The sequence below is a fragment of the Oncorhynchus nerka genome, linkage group LG11 (genome assembly GCF_034236695.1).
Source record: "Oncorhynchus nerka isolate Pitt River linkage group LG11, Oner_Uvic_2.0, whole genome shotgun sequence".
Lineage (NCBI taxonomy): Eukaryota > Metazoa > Chordata > Actinopteri > Salmoniformes > Salmonidae > Oncorhynchus > Oncorhynchus nerka.
Window position 1 is genome coordinate 20,530,847 of NC_088406.1, and position 18,628 is coordinate 20,549,474.

At 48.8% G+C, this 18,628-nt stretch overlaps 1 protein-coding gene across 1 annotated transcript in view; it reads left to right on the forward strand.

Moving 5' to 3' along the window:
- The window catches only part of LOC115136608 (roundabout homolog 2-like), a 427,723-nt gene that overhangs the window by 398,802 nt on the left and 10,293 nt on the right, over positions 1-18,628 (forward strand). The window contains exons 25-27 of the mRNA XM_065024288.1: positions 2,675-2,938; positions 4,338-4,555; positions 18,443-18,628. Of these exons, the coding sequence (XP_064880360.1) occupies positions 2,675-2,938; positions 4,338-4,555; positions 18,443-18,628 (668 nt within the window). The remainder of the gene's footprint in view (positions 1-2,674; positions 2,939-4,337; positions 4,556-18,442) is intronic.

The following is an 18,628-nucleotide window of genomic DNA, read 5'->3' on the forward strand; positions in this document are numbered from 1 at the left end:
CTTTAGAACGTTTGACAAGGTCACACTAGTCTGAAGTCCTTTAGAATGTTTGACAAGGTCACACTAGTCTGAAGTCCTTTAGAACATTTGACAAGGTCACACTAGTCTGAAGTCCTTTAGAACGTTTGACAAGGTCACACTAGTCTGAAGTCCTTTAGAATGTTTGACAAGGTCACACTAGTCTGAAGTCCTTTAGAACGTTTGACAAGGTCACACTAGTCTGAAGTCCTTTAGAACGTTTGACAAGGTCACACTAGTCTGAAGTCCTTTAGAACGTTTGACAAGGTCACACTAGTCTGAAGTCCTTTAGAACATTTGACAAGGTCACACTAGTCTGAAGTCCTTTAGAACGTTTGACAAGGTCACACTAGTCTGAAGTCCTTTAGAACATTTGACAAGGTCACACTAGTCTGAAGTCCTTTAGAATGTTTGACAAGGTCACACTAGTCTGAAGTCCTTTAGAATGTTTGTCAAGGTCACACTAGTCTGAAGTCCTTTAGAATGTTTGACAAGGTCACACTAGTCTGAAGTCCTTTAGAATGTTTGACAAGGTCACACTAGTCTGAAGTCCTTTAGAATGTTTGACAAGGTCACACTAGTCTGAAGTCCTTTAGAACGTTTGACAAGGTCACACTAGTCTGAAGTCCTTTAGAATGTTTGACAAGGTCACACTAGTCTGAAGTCCTTTAGAATGTTTGACAAGGTCACACTAGTCTGAAGTCCTTTAGAATGTTTGACAAGGTCACACTAGTCTGAAGTCCTTTAGAATGTTTGACAAGGTCACACTAGTCTGAAGTCCTTTAGAATGTTTGACAAGGTCACACTAGTCTGAAGTCCTTTAGAATGTTTGACAAGGTCACACTAGTCTGAAGTCCTTTAGAATGTTTGACAAGGTCACACTAGTCTGAAGTCCTTTAGAATGTTTGACAAGGTCACACTAGTCTGAAGTCCTTTAGAATGTTTGACAAGGTCACACTAGTCTGAAGTCCTTTAGAACGTTTGACAAGGTCACACTAGTCTGAAGTCCTTTAGAACGTTTGACAAGGTCACACTAGACTGAAGACCTTTAGAACGTTTGACTTGGTCACACTAGTCTGAAGTCCTTTAAAAGTTTGACAAGGTCACACTAGTCTGAAGTCCTTTAGAACATTTGACAAGGTCACACTAGTCTGAAGTCCTTTAGAACGTTTGACAAGGTCACACTAGTCTGAAGTCCTTTAGAACATTTGACAAGGTCACACTAGTCTGAAGTCCTTTAGAATGTTTGACAAGGTCACACTAGTCTGAAGTTTGAACAAGGTCACACTAGTCTGAAGTCCTTTAGAATGTTTGACAAGGTCACACTAGTCTGAAGTCCTTTAGAATGTTTGACAAGGTCACACTAGTCTGAAGTCCTTTAGAATGTTTGACAAGGTCACACTAGTCTGAAGTCCTTTAGAACGTTTGACAAGGTCACACTAGTCTGAAGTCCTTTAGAATGTTTGACAAGGTCACACTAGTCTGAAGTCCTTTAGAATGTTTGACAAGGTCACACTAGTCTGAAGTCCTTTAGAATGTTTGACAAGGTCACACTAGTCTGAAGTCCTTTAGAATGTTTGACAAGGTCACACTAGTCTGAAGTCCTTTGAATGTTTGACAAGGTCACACTAGTCTGAAGTCCTTTAGAATGTTTGACAAGGTCACACTAGTCTGAAGTCCTTTAGAATGTTTGACAAGGTCACACTAGTCTGAAGTCCTTTAGAATGTTTGACAAGGTCACACTAGTCTGAAGTCCTTTAGAACGTTTGACAAGGTCACACTAGTCTGAAGTCCTTTAGAACGTTTGACAAGGTCACACTAGTCTGAAGTCCTTTAGAACGTTTGACAAGGTCACACTAGACTGAAGACCACGTTTGACAAGGTCACACTAGTCTGAAGTCCTTTAGAACGTTTGACAAGGTGAAGTCCACGTTTAGTCTAGTCTGAAGTCCTTTAAAAGTTTGACAAGGTCACACTAGTCTGAAGTCCTTTAGAATGTTTGACAAGGTCACACTAGTCTGAAGTCCTTTAGAACGTTTGACAAGGTCACACTAGACTGAAGACCTTTAGAACGTTTGACAAGGTCACACTAGTCTGAAGTCCTTTAGAACGTTTGACAAGGTCACACTAGTCTGAAGTCCTTTAGAACGTTTGACAAGGTCCACACTAGTCTGAAGTCCTTTAGAACGTTTGACAAGGTCACACTAGACTGAAGACCTTTAGAACGTTTGACAAGGTCACACTAGTCTGAAGTCCTTTAGAACGTTTGACAAGTTCACACTAGTCTGAAGTCCTTTAGAACGTTTGACAAGGTCACACTAGTCTGAAGTCCTTTAGAACGTTTGACAAGGTCACACTAGACTGAAGACCTTTAGAACGTTTGACAAGTTCACACTAGTCTGAAGTCCTTTAGAACGTTTGACAAGTTCACACTAGTCTAAAGTCCTTTAGAACGTTTGACAAGGTCACACAAGTCTGAAGTCCTTTAGAACGTTTGACAAGGTCACACAAGTCTGAAGTCCTTTAGAACGTTTGACAAGGTCACACCAGTCTGGCACATTACCAAAAGAAAGACAGTCTAGTCTCTTCAGACTAGTGTTATCTTACCCCTCCTCCCCCTCCTCCCTCTCTCTCTCTCTCTCTGTGGCCACCCCAGGTATGAGAGTGATGGCTGGGGTCCTCCCATGCCCGTGCAGACCTACCTCCACCAGGGAATGGAGGATGAGCTAGAGGAGGAGGAAGAGAGGGTCCCCACCCCACCCATGCGTGGAGTGGCTTCGTCCCCAGCAGCGGTGTCCTTCGGTCAGCAGTCCACGGCCACCCTCACCCCCTCTCCCCGGGAGGAGCTGCAGCCCATGCTCCAGGCCCACCTAGACGAGATCACCCGTGCCTACCAACTGGACATGGCCAAACAGACATGGTACGTACTCCCACTGGAGCGGAATACTACAGAAGCAGTACAAGGTTCAAATGGGGTGATATGAGAACGGCTACTATGGATATTGTGCTGAATGTGTTTTTCTTTCATGATCTATTTATTTCTCACTTCAATGTTTTATTTAGGTGTTATTTTAGCTGCACAGTGACAGCGTTGCGCAGAACAGAAACGCTCATGAATCATGTCATTTGAATGGGCCAGTGTTGCCACTTACATGACTGTCCCTTCTGACTTGTTTGGGCTGCATCCCACACCCATGCTGCTACACATGCCGTTGTTGTGGTGGTCACGCACGGCAGATGAAGGCCGTGTTTCATCCTGTTAGAAGAGAGGGAGAGAACGAAGGATGAAGAGAGGGAGAGAACAAAGGAGGAAGGGAGGGAAAGAGGGAGAGACTGGCATCCATTCATTAAAGTAGAGGGAATAGGGAAGACTTGTCAGGAAGGAGCTGTGGTGTTAGCCGGTAATGACTGCATTGGGTTTGAGAGCATCTTTTGACAACAGGGAAGAGCCAGTAATTACATCAGAATCAGAATCCATCTCACCGCAGACTGTCTCAAAGACACTACGCCGCTCCTTAAACAAACGGGGCTGTCAGCGACGTGAGGCGGGCGTGGAGCGGAGCAGGCTGCTTGAGGGGTGACAGCCTCGTGTCGACAGGTCTAGAGAGCGGGCCCATTGTACCCTCTTCAACTGCAATTACAGGGTCATTGTGTTGGCATGGAAGGAGGAGAGACGTAGAATTAGTGGAATTGTCCCAATTCATTCAAAGCGGCAGAATCTGAAATAATTTCTAAATTTAGCTTGACAGTTCCTTTCGTCTATCTCGGATTCCTTCTTTATGTCCTCCTGTGTTTCATTCACCAGCTTTGTCTTTCTTGATGTCTTTTGACATTCGTTCTCTTCCCTGCTCTTGCTGGCCCCCCACCAGCTGCCCATCCTCTCCTGTGTCTGTGTTTTGGTGTGTACCTGTAGCATGATGATAACCCATATTACTCTGACTCTCTGACAGGCTCATGCAGGGTGCCCCCTCCCTCCCCAGGCCCCCCACCTGCTGCCCATCCTCTCCTGTGTCTGTGTTTTGGTTTGTACCTGTAGCATGATGATAACTCATATTACTCTGACTCTCTGACAGGCTCATGCAGGGTGGCTCCCTCCCCAGGCCCCCCACCAGCTGCCCATCCTCTCCTGTGTCTGTGTTTTGGTGTGTACCTGTAGCATGATGATAACCCATATTACTCTGACTCTCTGACAGGCTCATGCAGGGTGGCTCCCTCCCCCTCCCCAGGCCCCCCACCAGCAGCCCATCCTCTCCTGTGTCTGTGTTTTGGTTTGTACCTGTAGCATGATGATAACCCATATTACTCTGACTCTCTGACAGGCTCATGCAGGGTGGCTCCCTCCCCCCTCTCCCTCCCCAGGCCCCCGCCCCTCCAGTGGGGTACGTGTCCAGCACCCTGGTGTCTGACCTGGAGACTGACATCCCTGACGAGGATGAGGAAGAGGAGGAGGATGACAGCTATGAGATGTCCAGGCCTCTCTATGGTATTGAGCAGACGCCAGGGTCCAGCATGGACAACCTAGACAGCTCCGTAACAGGTGAGATACTGCACCGATACAATGACATGTGGACAGAACAGAAGGTATTGGAACTTCTTCCCCCCTTCATTAGGATTCAAATCTGCCTGATTTTATGCAGTTTCCTGCCACTCTCGGAGGAATGGTTTGGATATTACAAAGAAAGAAATCGCTCTTCAAAACAAAAAGATGTTAAATACAAAAGCATGTTCAGTTGTCATTCCAGTCATTGAAAAAGATCACAGACCCCTTATCAGGTAACCTATCAAATGTAAAGGGCAGTTCTGCCACCGTCTATGTGAAAACAATCTCTCTGACCTGCTAGCCCAAGGGAGGGTGTTTTTTTGCTCCCCACGTAACTGCAAATCTCATAGTGTTTGAAAAGCAATGTTTTTTAAATATTTGACTTTGATGGCATCGGGTAAAACTTTTTAACTTCATATGTTTTTCTACAAAACAAAAAAATGCATTGTTTTCACAAATGTTGACACTTGTATTGTGCTGGAGATAATGGAAACGAGGTTAAAAAGTGATAGAATTGCACAACACACAACAAAATACCACAGATGTTTTGAGGGAGCGTGCAACTGGCATGCTGACTGCAGGAATGTCCACCAGAGCTGTTGCCAGAGCCACCTCCAATTAGTCAGTACTTCCAAGTGCCTGTGCACCTGCCCAGTCATGTGAAATCCATACATTCATTTATTTCAATTGGCTGATTTCCTATATGAACTGTAAATCAGTAAATCGTTGAAATTGTTCTATGTTGCGTTTATATTTTTGTTCAGTATAATAAATACGTCTTACAATTATGTTTGCCTACAGTTACAGACTGCTTTTTGACTATTGATTCATAATTATGTCCTGTATATGTACTGTTTATGACATAGCTATGTGTCTCTATAGTGTGGTAATTTGCACCTCATCTGATGAATGTATTGAATGTACCTTAAGCCCAGTTTGTTCAAGTGGTTTTGGCAGACTGTGGTATTATAATTATCATACCCAAAAAGAGATAAGAAAGTTCATTAAAGAGAGAAAGAGAGGGAGAGACAGACAGACAGACAGACAGACAGACAGACAGACAGACAGACAGACAGACAGACAGACAGACAGACAGACAGACAGACAGACAGACAGACAGACAGACAGACAGACAGACAGACAGACAGACAGACAGACAGACAGACAGACAGACAGAGATTTAGCTCACACAAAGCGTCAGCGAGTGCCATGTCCATAAGAGATTTAGAATACATTTCACGTACGGAATATTCCATTCCAGACTGGAGGCACCATTTCAATTTTTACAACTCACTGAAAGCTTTTACAGCCGTCTGTCTGTCGGAGAGAGAGACATGTGAAGGGCATGACATTGGAGAAGCAGAAACAGCACGGCTGCATCCTACTGCGTCTCTCATACCGACTGAACAGGACATTACAAGTCCTCTACACTGGACATGGCTGATACTATAGACAGGATGAAGCAGCAGTTCTGTGTTTTTTGAGTTGGGAGGGATAGAATGAAGAATAGAAGAGAAAAAGGGAAACAGTATATCTATAGAGAGACAAAGAGAGAGGGAGGAAAATACATATCTAGAGAGAGACAGAGAGAGGGAGGAAGAGACATCTAGAGAGAGACAGAGAGAGAGGGAGGAATAGACATCTAGAGAGAGACTAAGAGAGAGGGAGGAAGAGACATATCTAGAGAGAGACAGAGAGAGGGAGGAAGAGATATATCTAGAGAGAGACAGAGGGAGGAAGAGATATATCTAGAGAGAGACAGAGAGAGGGGAGGAAGAGATATATCTAGAGAGAGACAGAGAGAGAGAGACAAAGAGGGGAGGAAGAGATATATCTAGAGAGAGACAGAGAGAGACAAAGAGAGGGAGGAAGACACATCTAGAGAGAGACAAAGAGAGGGGGAGGAAGAGATATATCTAGAGAGAGACAGAGAGAGGGAGGAAGAGATATATCTAGAGAGAGACAGAGAGAGAGACAGAGAGAGGGGAGGAAGAGATGTATCTAGAGAGAGACAGAGATAGAGACAAAGAGAGAGGGGGGAAGAGACATATCTAGAGAGAGACAGAGATGGGGAGGAAGATATATATATAGAGAGAGACGGAGAGAGGGGAGGAAGAGATGTATCTAGAGAGAGACAGAGAGAGAGACAAAGCGAGAGGGAGGAAGAGATATATCTAGAGAGAGACAAAGAGAGAGGGAGGAAGAGATGTATCTAGAGAGAGACAGAGAGAGAGAGACAAAAAAGAGAGGGAGGAAGAGATATATCTAGAGAGAGACAGAGAGAGGGGAGGAAGAGATATATCTAGAGAGAGAGAGAGAGACAGAGAGAGGGAGGAAGAGATATATATAGAGAGAGACAGAGAGAGGGGAGGAAGAGATGTATCTAGAGAGAGACAGAGAGAGAGACAAAGAGAGAGGGAGGAAGAGATATATCTAGAGAGAGACAAAGAGAGGGGAGGAAGAGATATATCTAGAGAGAGACAGAGAGAGGGGAGGAAGAGATATATCTAGAGAGAGACAGAGAGAGAGACAAAGAGGGGAGGAAGAGATATATCTAGAGAGAGACAGAGAGAGACAAAGAGAGGGAGGAAGACACATCTAGAGAGAGACAAAGAGAGGGGGAGGAAGAGATATATCTAGAGAGAGAGAGAGAGAGACAGAGAGAGGGGAGGAAGAGATATATCTAGAGAGAGAGAGAGAGAGAGAGACAGAGAGAGGGGAGGAAGAGATATATCTAGAGAGAGAGAGAGAGAGAGAGACAGAGAGAGGGGAGGAAGAGATATATCTAGAGAGAGACAGAGAGAGAGACAAAGAGAGGGAGGAAGAGATATCTAGAGAGAGACAGAGAGAGATATATAGTGTATCTATAAAAAGAGGGGCATGAAAAGAGGGAGAGAGGGTTGACACGGCTGCTTGGCTGGTCTGTCGACTGTAGCCCCAGAGTCTTGTTTTTCTGTGGGATGATGGAACAGGGGCTGTGGCGGCTGTGACACATGCTGCTGTTGATATATTTAGAGGAATATAAAGCTGCGACTGGGCCCTAATCTGCTGCATCTCTCCTGCACTGTATTACTCTGAAGACACCACTATTTCTTCTTATCTCTCCACAAGTCTCTCCCTGCTCCCCACCGTTTGACAGCACAGACACGGTCCCAGCTCCAGAGTTAGTGGAAAGGGCAGAGAGAGTAAGGAGGAGGAAGGGGGGATTTATCGTGGCCACCATTTTGAGGCTGTGGAAAGAGGAGTGCATGAGCAGCATTCTGTAGAGCCCAACATTATAGATTTGTTATTGTTTTCATGCACACTGTAATACAGCATATTTTTCTAAAGACAAAAGTGAATCCACCTGCGGCTGTATTAAATGGCCATGGCTAGGCTGATATGAAAACACAGAGGTACTTTATCCCAGGGTTACTAATGCTGCAGTATAACATCCTCAGTGATCTCAGATAACATCCTGAGTGATTATTCTCTAGTGAATACTGTAGCTCCTTTTACTGCCCCTGGCTAGTGAATACTGTAGCTCCTTTTACTGCCCCTGGCTAGTGAATACTGTAGCTCCTTTTACTGCCCCTGGCTAGTGAATACTGCAGCTCCTTTTACTGCCCCTGCTAGTGAATACTGTAGCTCCTTTTACTGCCCCTGGCTAGTGAATACTGTAGCTCATTTTACTGCCCCTGGCTAGTGAATACTGTAGCTCCTTTTACTGCCCCTGGCTAGTGAATACTGCAGCTCCTTTTACTGCCCCTGCTAGTGAATACTGTAGCTCCTTTTACTGCCCCCTGGCTAGTGAATACTGTATCTCCTTTTACTGCCCCTGGCTAGTGAATACTGTAGCTCCTTTTACTGCCCCCTGGCTAGTGAATACTGTAGCTCCTTTTACTGCCCCCTGGCTAGTGAATACTGCAGCTCCTTTTACTGCCCCCTGGCTAGTGAATACTGCAGCTCCTTTTACTGCCCTGGCTAGTGAATACTGTAGCTACTTTTACTGCCCCTGGCTAGTGAATACTGTAGCTCATTTTACTGCCCCTGGCTAGTGAATACTGTAGCTCCTTTTACTGCCCCTGGCTAGTGAATACTGTAGCTCATTTTACTGCCCCTGGCTAGTGAATACTATAGCTCCTTTTACTGCCCCCTGGCTAGTGGCTACTGTAGCTCCTTTTACTGCCCCCTGGCTAGTGGCTACTGTAGCTCCTTTTACTGCCCCTGGCTAGTGAATACTGTAGCTCCTTTTACTGCCCCCTGGCTAGTGAATACTGTAGCTCCTTTTACTGCTCCTGGCTAGTGAATACTGTAGCTCCTTTTACTGCCCCTGGCTAGTGAATACTGTAGCTCCTTTTACTGCCCCTGGCTAGTGAATATTGTAGCTCCTTTTACTGCCCCCTGGCTAGTGAATACTGTAGCTCCTTTTACTGCCCTGGCTAGTGAATATTGTAGCTCCTTTTACTGCCCTGGCTAGTGAATACTGTAGCTCATTTTACTGCCCCTGGCTAGTGAATACTGTAGCTCCTTTTACTGCCCCCTGGCTAGTGAATACTGTAGCTCCTTTTACTGCCCCCTGGCTAGTGAATAGTGTAGCTCCTTTTACTGCCCCTGGCTAGTGAATACTGTAGCTCCTTTTACTGCCCCCTGGCTAGTGAATACTGTAGCTCCTTTTACTGCCCCTGGCTAGTGAATATTGTAGCTCCCTTTGAATGCCCCTGGCAAGTGAATACTGTAGCTCCTTTTACTGCCCCCTGGCTAGTGAATATTGTAGCTCCCTTTGAATGCCCCTGGCTAGTGAATACTGTAGCTCCTTTTACTGCCCCCTGGCTAGTGAATACTGTAGCTCCTTTTACTGCCCCTGGCTAGTGAATACTGTAGCTCCTTTTACTGCCCCTGGCTAGTGAATACTGTAGCTCCTTTTACTGCCCCTGGCTAGTGAATACTGTAGCTCCTTTTACTGCCCCTGGCTAGTGAATACTGTAGCTCCTTTTACTGCCCCTGGCTAGTGAATAGTGTAGCTCCTTTTACTGCCCCTGGCTAGTGAATACTGTAGCTCCTTTTACTGCCCCTGGCTAGTGAATACTGTAGCTCCTTTTACTGCCCCTGGCTAGTGAATACTGTAGCTCCTTTTACTGCCCTGGCTAGTGAATACTGTAGCTCCTTTTACTGCCCCTGGCTAGTGAATACTGTAGCTCCTTTTACTGCCCTGGCTAGTGAATACTGTAGCTCCTTTTACTGCCCTGGCTCGTGAATACTGTAGCTCCTTTTACTGCCCCCTGGCTAGTGAATACTGCAGCTCAATTTACTGCCCCCTGGCTAGTGAATACTGTAGCTCCTTTTTAATGCCCCTGGCTAGTGACTAGCTCCCATTTACTGTTCCTTGCTGGTGGCTAGCTCCCGTTTACTGCCTCTGGCTAGTGGCTACTGTAGCTGCTGTTTACTGCTAGTGGCTAGCTCCCATTACTGTCCCTGGCTAGTGGCCACTGTAGCTGCTGTTTACTACTAGTGGCTAGCTCCCATTACTGTCCCTGGCTAGTGGCCACTGTAGCTGCTGTTTACTGCTAGTGGCTAGCTCCCATTACTGTCCCTGGCTAGTGGCTACATTAGCTCCCCTTTAATGCACCTGGCTAGTGGCTACTGTAGCTGCAGTTTACTGCTAGTGGCTAGCTCCCATTACTTTCCCTGACTAGTGGCTACTGTAGCTGCTGTCTACTACTAGTGGCTAGCTCCCATTACTTTCCCTGGCTAGTGGCTACTCTAGCTGCTGTTTACTACTAGTGGCTAGTTCCCATTACTTTCCCTGGCTAGTGGCTACTGTAGCTGCTGTTTACTGCTAGTGGCTAGCTCCCATTACTTTCCCTGGCTAGTGGCTACTGTAGCTGCTGTTTACTGCTAGTGGCTAGCTCCCATTACTTTCCCTGGCTAGTGGCTACTGTAGCTGCTGTTTACTGCTAGTGGCTAGCTCCCATTACTTTCCCTGGCTAGTGGCTAGTGTAGCTGCTGTTTACTGCTAGTGGCTAGCTCCCATTACTTTCCCTGGCTAGTGGCTACTGTAGCTGCTGTTTACTGCTAGTGGCTAGCTCCCATTACTTTCCCTGGCTAGTGGCTACTGTAGCTGCTGTTTACTACTAGTGGCTAGCTCCCATTAATTTCCCTGGCTAGTGGCTACTGTAGCTGCTGTTTACTGCTAGTGGCTAGCTCCCATTACTTTCCCTGGCTAGTGAATACTGTAGCTCCTTTTACTGCCCTGGCTAGTGAATACTGTAGCTCCTTTTACTGCCCCTGGCTAGTGAATACTGTAGCTCCTTTTACTGCCCTGGCTAGTGAATACTGTAGCTCCTTTTACTGCCCTGGCTAGTGAATACTGTAGCTCCTTTTACTGCCCCCTGGCTAGTGAATACTGCAGCTCAATTTACTGCCCCCTGGCTAGTGAATACTGTAGCTCCTTTTTAATGCCCCTGGCTAGTGACTAGCTCCCATTTACTGTTCCTTGCTGGTGGCTAGCTCCCGTTTACTGCCTCTGGCTAGTGGCTACTGTAGCTGCTGTTTACTGCTAGTGGCTAGCTCCCATTACTGTCCCTGGCTAGTGGCCACTGTAGCTGCTGTTTACTACTAGTGGCTAGCTCCCATTACTGTCCCTGGCTAGTGGCCACTGTAGCTGCTGTTTACTGCTAGTGGCTAGCTCCCATTACTGTCCCTGGCTAGTGGCTACTTTAGCTCCCCTTTAATGCACCTGGCTAGTGGCTACTGTAGCTGCAGTTTACTGCTAGTGGCTAGCTCCCATTACTTTCCCTGGCTAGTGGCTACTGTAGCTGCTGTTTACTACTAGTGGCTAGCTCCCATTACTTTCCCTGGCTAGTGGCTACTCTAGCTGCTGTTTACTGCTAGTGGCTAGCTCCCATTACTTTCCCTGGCTAGTGGCTACTGTAGCTGCTGTTTACTGCTAGTGGCTAGCTCCCATTACTTTCCATGGCTAGTGGCTACTGTAGCTGCTGTTTACTGCTAGTGGCTAGTTCCCATTACTTTCCCTGGCTAGTGGCTACTGTAGCTGCTGTTTACTACTAGTGGCTAGCTCCCATTACTTTCCCTGGCTAGTGGCTACTGTAGCTGCTGTTTACTGCTAGTGGCTAGCTCCCATTACTTTCCCTGGCTAGTGGCTACTGTAGCTGCTGTTTACTACTAGTGGCTAGCTCCCATTACTTTCCCTGGCTAGTGGCTACTGTAGCTGCTGTTTACTGCTAGTGGCTAGCTCCCATTACTTTCCCTGGCTAGTGGCTACTTTAGCTCCCTTTTACTGCCCCTGGCTAGAGGCTAGCTCCCCTTTACTGCCCCTGGCTAGAGGCTAGCTCCTGTTTACTGTCCCTGGCTAGAGGCTAGCTCCTGTTTACTGACCCTGGCTAGAGGCTAGCTCCCCTTTACTGCCCCTGGCTAGTGGCTAGCTCCCCTTTACTGCCCCTGGCTAGTGCCTAGCTCCTATGTACTGGCCTGAACCATTAGCACAGGGAGCATAGCAGGTGAGAGATGTTTAGTTGTAATTAGTAATCCCTGTCATTTGAAAATTGCATGGAACCTTCATCTGAATCCTATGGAAAAGAATACAATTGCACTCATGCAAAGTTGATTATGCACGATTTGTTTCAGAATTCAAGACCACAAAAAGAAAGCTAGATTCTACTGTTAGTACATTACGACAACAAGACCAACGTTTGCTTGACGTCTCAGGGATAGCAGTGTCCCAAAGACACACTGGAGTAGTAGAGAGTTGCAGTTAGTGTGGCTGGAAACTCACTTTGGGATGTGATGTGCTGAGGCAGTGGTTCTGAGCTGAAGGAGAGGATTCGGAAGGAAGCCTCGGTGCCTTGGTTTGGCTGTCTCTTGCTCTGATTTTACTTCAATATCTGCACTAGTCTTTGTGGGAGGATTGGACCCAGAAGAATTGCACTCCCACTTTTTACATTTTTATTCTTAGAATCAAAACCCAGAGAGAAGTAGTTTGAGAGAAAATAGCCTGGTAAGATAAAGGCCAGAAAGTAGTTAGTGTCTTTTCAGTCAGTGCAGTAACATTGGAACGTGTAAGGTTTGAAGGTTTCCACACGGTTTCCCAGGTTTATTGAATTGTTCCATTAATTTGTGAATCATTTGCTGCCATCGTTTCTCAGAGAGAAAAACTGTTATAAAGTGAGCTGGTAGTTGAAAGCTTTAGTTCCCTGAGGCCTTGTTTAAGTTGGGTTCTGCACAAACCACAACATTGTGATGTGAAGGGGCTCAGGGGCGAGAAATTGAAAAGCACTTTTAGGTAGTTTCCTGATTTCCTTTGGATACGCAAACATAAATCAGATATGGAGTTTTATGACAGTTACAGTACTGGACTAACGTTGTGTTCCAGTGAGAAGTGTAGTATGAAAGGGACAGTACAGCTGGTGCATGTGTGTGGTTGGCTTTAGTTGATCCTCTCCTGTCACTCTCTGTGCCTGCCTTGGCCAGACCTCTGGCATGCCTGCTCCTCTGTGGGCCTGCCTTGGCCAGACCTCTGGCATGCCTGCTCCTCTGTGGGCCTGCCTTGGCCAGACCTCTGGCATGCCTGCTCCTCTGTGGGCCTGCCTTGGCCAGACCTCTGGCATGCCTGCTCCTCTGTGGGCCTGCCTTGGCCAGACCTCTGGCATGCCTGCTCCTCTGTGGGCCTGCCTTGGCCAGACGTCTGGCATGCCTGCTCCTCTATGGGCCTGCCTTGGCCAGACCTCTGGCATGCCTGCTCCTCTGTGGGCCTGCCTTGGCCAGACCTCTGGCATGCCTGCTCCTCTGTGGGCCTGCCTTGGCCAGACCTCTGGCATGCCTGCTCCTCTGTGGGCCTGCCTTGGCCAGACCTCTGGCATGCCTGCTCCTCTATGGGCCTGCCTTGGCCAGACCTCTGGCATGCCTGCTCCTCTGTGGGTCTGCCTTGGCCAGACCTCTGGCATGCCTGCTCCTCTATGGGCCTGCCTTGGCCAGACCTCTGGCATGCCTGCTCCTCTATGGGCCTGCCTTGGACAGACCTCTGGCATGCCTGCTCCTCTGTGGGCCTGCCTTGGCCAGACCTCTGGCATGCCTGCTCCTCTATGGGCCTGCCTTGGCCAGACCTCTGGCATGCCTGCTCCTCTATGGGCCTGCCTTGGCCAGACGTCTGGTATGCCTGCTCCTCTATGGGCCTGCCTTGGCCAGACGTCTGGTATGCCTGCTCCTCTGTGGGCCTGCCTTGGCCAGACCTCTGGCATGCCTGCTCCTCTGTGGGCCTGCCTTGGCCAGACCTCTGGCATGCCTGCTCCTCTATGGGCCTGCCTTGGCCAGACCTCTGGCATGCCTGCTCCTCTGTGGGCCTGCCTTGGCCAGACCTCTGGCATGCCTGCTCCTCTATGGGCCTGCCTTGGCCAGACCTCTGGCATGCCTGCTCCTCTATGGGCCTGCCTTGGCCAGACCTCTGGCATGCCTGCTCCTCTATGGGCCTGCCTTGGCCAGACGTCTGGTATGCCTGCTCCTCTATGGGCCTGCCTTGGCCAGACGTCTGGTATGCCTGCTCCTCTGTGGGTCTGCCTTGGCCAGACGTCTGGTATGCCTGCTCCTCTATGGGCCTGCCTTGGCCAGACTTTTGTCTGTCACCCTCAGTTCTCACTTACCCCTTCTCAGTACCCCTCTCATCCCCTCTACTCCCTACTGACCCCCTCTCCTCACCCCTCTCATCCCTCTGTCACCCTACTGACTCCCATCTCAGTACCTCTCTGAGATGGGAGGCTGATCCACACTGCCCCTATCTCAGCCCCCCTCTCTTCACCTCTCTCATCCCCTCTGTTTCCACTGACCCATCCTACCCCCTCTGTTCCACACTGAACCCCCATCTCAGCCCCTTCTCATCCCCTCTGTTTCCACTGACCCCTCTCACCCCCTCTGTTCCACACTGAACCCCCATCTCAGCCCCCTCTCTTCACCAATCTCATCCCCTCTGTTCCACACTAAACCCCTCTCTTCACCCCTCTCACCCCCTCTGTTCCACACTGAACCCCCATCTCAGCCCCCTCTCTGCACCCTCTCACCCCCTCTGTTCCACACTGAACCCCCCATCTCAGCCCCCTCTCTTCACCCCTCTCACCCCCTCTGTTCCACACTGACCCCCCATCTCAGCCCCCTCTCTTCACCCCTCTCACCCCCTCTGTTCCACACTGAACCCCCATCTCAGCCCTCCTCTCTTCACCAATCTCATCCCCTCTGTTCCACACTGAACCCCCATATCAGCCCCCTCTCTTCACCCCTCTCATCTCCTCTGTTCCACACTGAACCCCCATCTCAGCCCCCTCTCTTCACCCCTCTCATCCCCTCTGTTCCACACTGAACCCCCCATCTCAGCCCCCTCTCTTCACCCCTCTCATCTCCTCTGTTCCACACTGAACCCTCATCTCAGCCCCCCTCTCTTCACCCCTCTCATCCCCTCTGTTCCACACTGAACCCCCATCTCAGCCCCCTTCTCTTCACCCCTCTCACCCCCTCTGTTCCACACTGAACCCCCCATCTCAGCCCCCCTCTCTTCACCCCTCTCACCCCCTCTGTTCCACACTGAACCCCCATCTCAGCCCCCTCTCTTCACCAATCTCATCCCCTCTGTTCCACACTGAACCCCCATATCAGCCCCCTCTCTTCACCCCTCTCATCTCCTCTGTTCCACACTGAACCCCTCATCTCAGCCCCCTCTCTTCACCCCTCTCATCCCCTCTGTTCCACACTGAACCCCCATCTCAGCCCCCTCTCTTCACCCCTCTCATCTCCTCTGTTCCACACTGAACCCCCATCTCAGCCCCCTCTCTTCACCCCTCTCACCCCCTCTGTTCCACACTGAACCCCTCATCTCAGCCCCCTCTCTTCACCCCTCTCATCCCCTCTGTTCTACACTGTTCCCCCCATCTCAGCCCCCTCTCTTCACCCCTCTCATCCCCTCTGTTCTACACTGAACCCCCATCTCAGCCCCCTCTCTTCACCCCTCTCATCCCCTCTGTTCTACACTGTTCCCCCATCTCAGCCCCCTCTCTTCACCCCTCTCATCTCCTCTGTTCTACACTGTTCCCTCTTCCCCTCTGTTTCCTATTGACCCCCCTTTCAGTACCCCTCTCATTCCCTCTGTTCCACACTGAACCCCTCATCTCAGCCCCCTCTCTTCACCCCTCTCATCCCCTCTGTTCTACACTGTTCCCCCATCTCAGCCCCCTCTCTTCACCCCTCTCACCCCCTCTGTTCTACACTGAACCCCCATCTCAGCCCCCTCTCTTCACCCCTCTCACCCCCTCTGTTCCACACTGAACCCCTCATCTCAGCCCCCTCTCTTCACCCCTCTCATCTCCTCTGTTCTACACTGTTCCCCTCTTCCCCTCTGTTTCCTATTGACCCCCCCTTTCAGTACCCCTCTCATCCCTGCTGCTCCGTCTTTGCCCTCATCCCTCTCTCCCCATGACCTTTACTCCTCCATCTGAGCTCCTTACCATATTTCCCGATTTTCTTCATCACACCATCCGCACTCTGCTTTTCATTTTTGTCTCATGTGCTTGTCTGCGAACCACAGGATTTTGTGTGTGTGTGTGTGTGTGTGTGTGTGTGTGTGTGTGTGTGTGTGTGTGTTTGGGTAAGTGCCACTTCATTGTGTCTGCCAAGCAAGCAGACAGAAAGCTGTCGTATAAGCGGACTGTAATCTCGCCTGCCAGAGTGGCATATTTTTGTTGGCACGATGAAACTTTTTATTGCAAGTACTGGAAAGGATTTATTTAGGAGTATCTTAACGGATCTAGACATACTAACAGTAACACAGATAGCAAAAACACTCACAATACACAAGGGTTTCCATAAGCTTACAGTATTTCTGCGAAATCTAGATATTGATTATTTTGCATGTGTCATGTGTCAGAACCTCATTATTCTCTATGTTTGGTTAGGTCAGGGTGTGACTCGGGTGGGAAAATCTGTTTTCTTTGTGTTTTTGGTTCCCAATCAGAGGCAGCTGTCTATCGTTGTCTCTGATTGGGGATCATATATAAGTTGTCATTTTCCTTTTGGGTTTTGTGGGATCTTGTTTTCTTTTTCTTTTCTTATTTTTTTGTTTGTTTTGTTTACCGCTTTTTCTCCCCAATTTCTTGGTATCCAATTGTTGTAGTAGCTACTATCTTGTCTCATCGCTACAACTCCCGTACGGGCTCGGGAGAGACGAAGGTTGAAAGTCATGCGTCCTCCGATACACAACCCAACCAAGCCTCACTGCTTATTAACACAGCGCGCATCCAACCCGTAAACCAGCCGCACCAATGTGTCGGAGGAAACACCGTGCACCTGGCAACCTTGGTTAGCGCGCACTGCGCCCGGCCCGCCACAGGAGTTGCTGGTGCGCGATGAGACAAAGACATCCCTACCGGCCAAGCCCTCCCTAACCCGGATGACGCTAGGCGCCGCCGGTTACGACAAAGCCTGGGCGCAAACCCAGAGTCTCTGATGGCACAGCTGGCGCTGCAATACAGCGCCCTTAACCACTGCGCCACCCGGGAGGCTGGGATCTTGTTTTCTGTATAGTTTATTTTGCCTTACAGAACTGTGCGCTTTTGTTTTTGTCGTTGTTATCTAGCTTTTAGTGTCATCAATAAAAAGAACGATGTACGCCTACCACGCTGCACCTTGGTCCGGTCATTCCACAAACGAGAGCCGTAACAGCATGTGACATTTTCCCCTTTTTGTCTTTAAATCTTCCTGACGGTGATACAACAGGCTACATATTTCTGCTGCCTTGGTTTAGTGATATAATTGAGCTTCAAGGATTTGGTATTCCTACTATATCACAAGTCAATGCTGCAGGGCTTTCCACAGATCGTGAAGTGCATTAACAAGGCCTGACAAGAGAGACAGGTGTTTATAACAGCGACACCATTAGGTGTTTGACTCAACACAGTGTTTAGTGAGCTGCTTCATCTGTGTCACATCAGGTAATACAGGGGCTCAGCTCTGGACAGGAGTGTCACCTCAGGTAATACTGGAGCTCAGCTCTGGACAGGAGTGTCACCTCAGGTAATACTGGAGCTCAGCTCTGGACAGGAGTGTCACCTCAGGTAATACTGGAGCTCAGCTCTGGACAGGAGTGTCACCTCAGGTAATACAGGGGCTCAGCTCTGGACAGGAGTGTCACCTCAGTTAATACTGGAGCTCAGCTCTGGACAGGAGTGTCACCTCAGGTAATACTGGAGCTCAGCTCTGGACAGGAGTGTCACCTCAGGTAATACTGGAGCTCAGCTCTGGACAGGAGTGTCACCTCAGGTAATACTGGAGCTCAGCTCTGGACAGGAGTGTCACCTCAGGTAATACTGGAGCTCAGCTCTGGACAGGTGTGCCACCTCAGGTAATACTGGAGCTCAGCTCTGGACAGGAGTGTCACCTCAGCTCTGGACAGGTGTGTTGTTTTTCTTTATCAAAAGCAGGCCAAACTCAAGAGGCCTCTGTATGTGTGGCGTGTGTATGAGCGTGTGTGTGTGAGCATGTGTGTGAGCGTGTGTGTGAGCGTGTGTTTAATGATGGGCAGAACAGAATGAGTGTAGTAAACCACTACTGACCTGCCATAACACTGAGGCCCTGCAGCACAGAGAAACCTGAGATGGAGCCCTAACAACCTGATATTAACCCTCATTACAAGATTCCACAACACATGAATCCATTGAAACCTACAGCCACAGCGCAGATGTTCAATATGGCGAGGCCTTTTGTGTCTGTGGAATTTCCTCGCTTGGGGTCTGGAGGCTATAAAATGATGCGGTTGGATATTAAAGAGACTCTTACTTGATTTGTGAACACACAAACACACACACACACCCTGTGCAGTGCTCTGATGGTCTAGCTGGTGGTGTCCCTCAGGGTCCATGGTTAACGGCTGGGGGTCAGCCTCAGAGGAAGATGACCGTCACTACTCCAGCCACAGGTCCAGTGTGGGCAGCTCCTCTGACGGGTCCCTCTACACCCAGTGTAGCTTCGCCCAAGCCCTGGTGGCAGCCGCTGACAAGGCAGGCTACCACCTGGAGGGCACCAGCCTGGCCAAGAGAG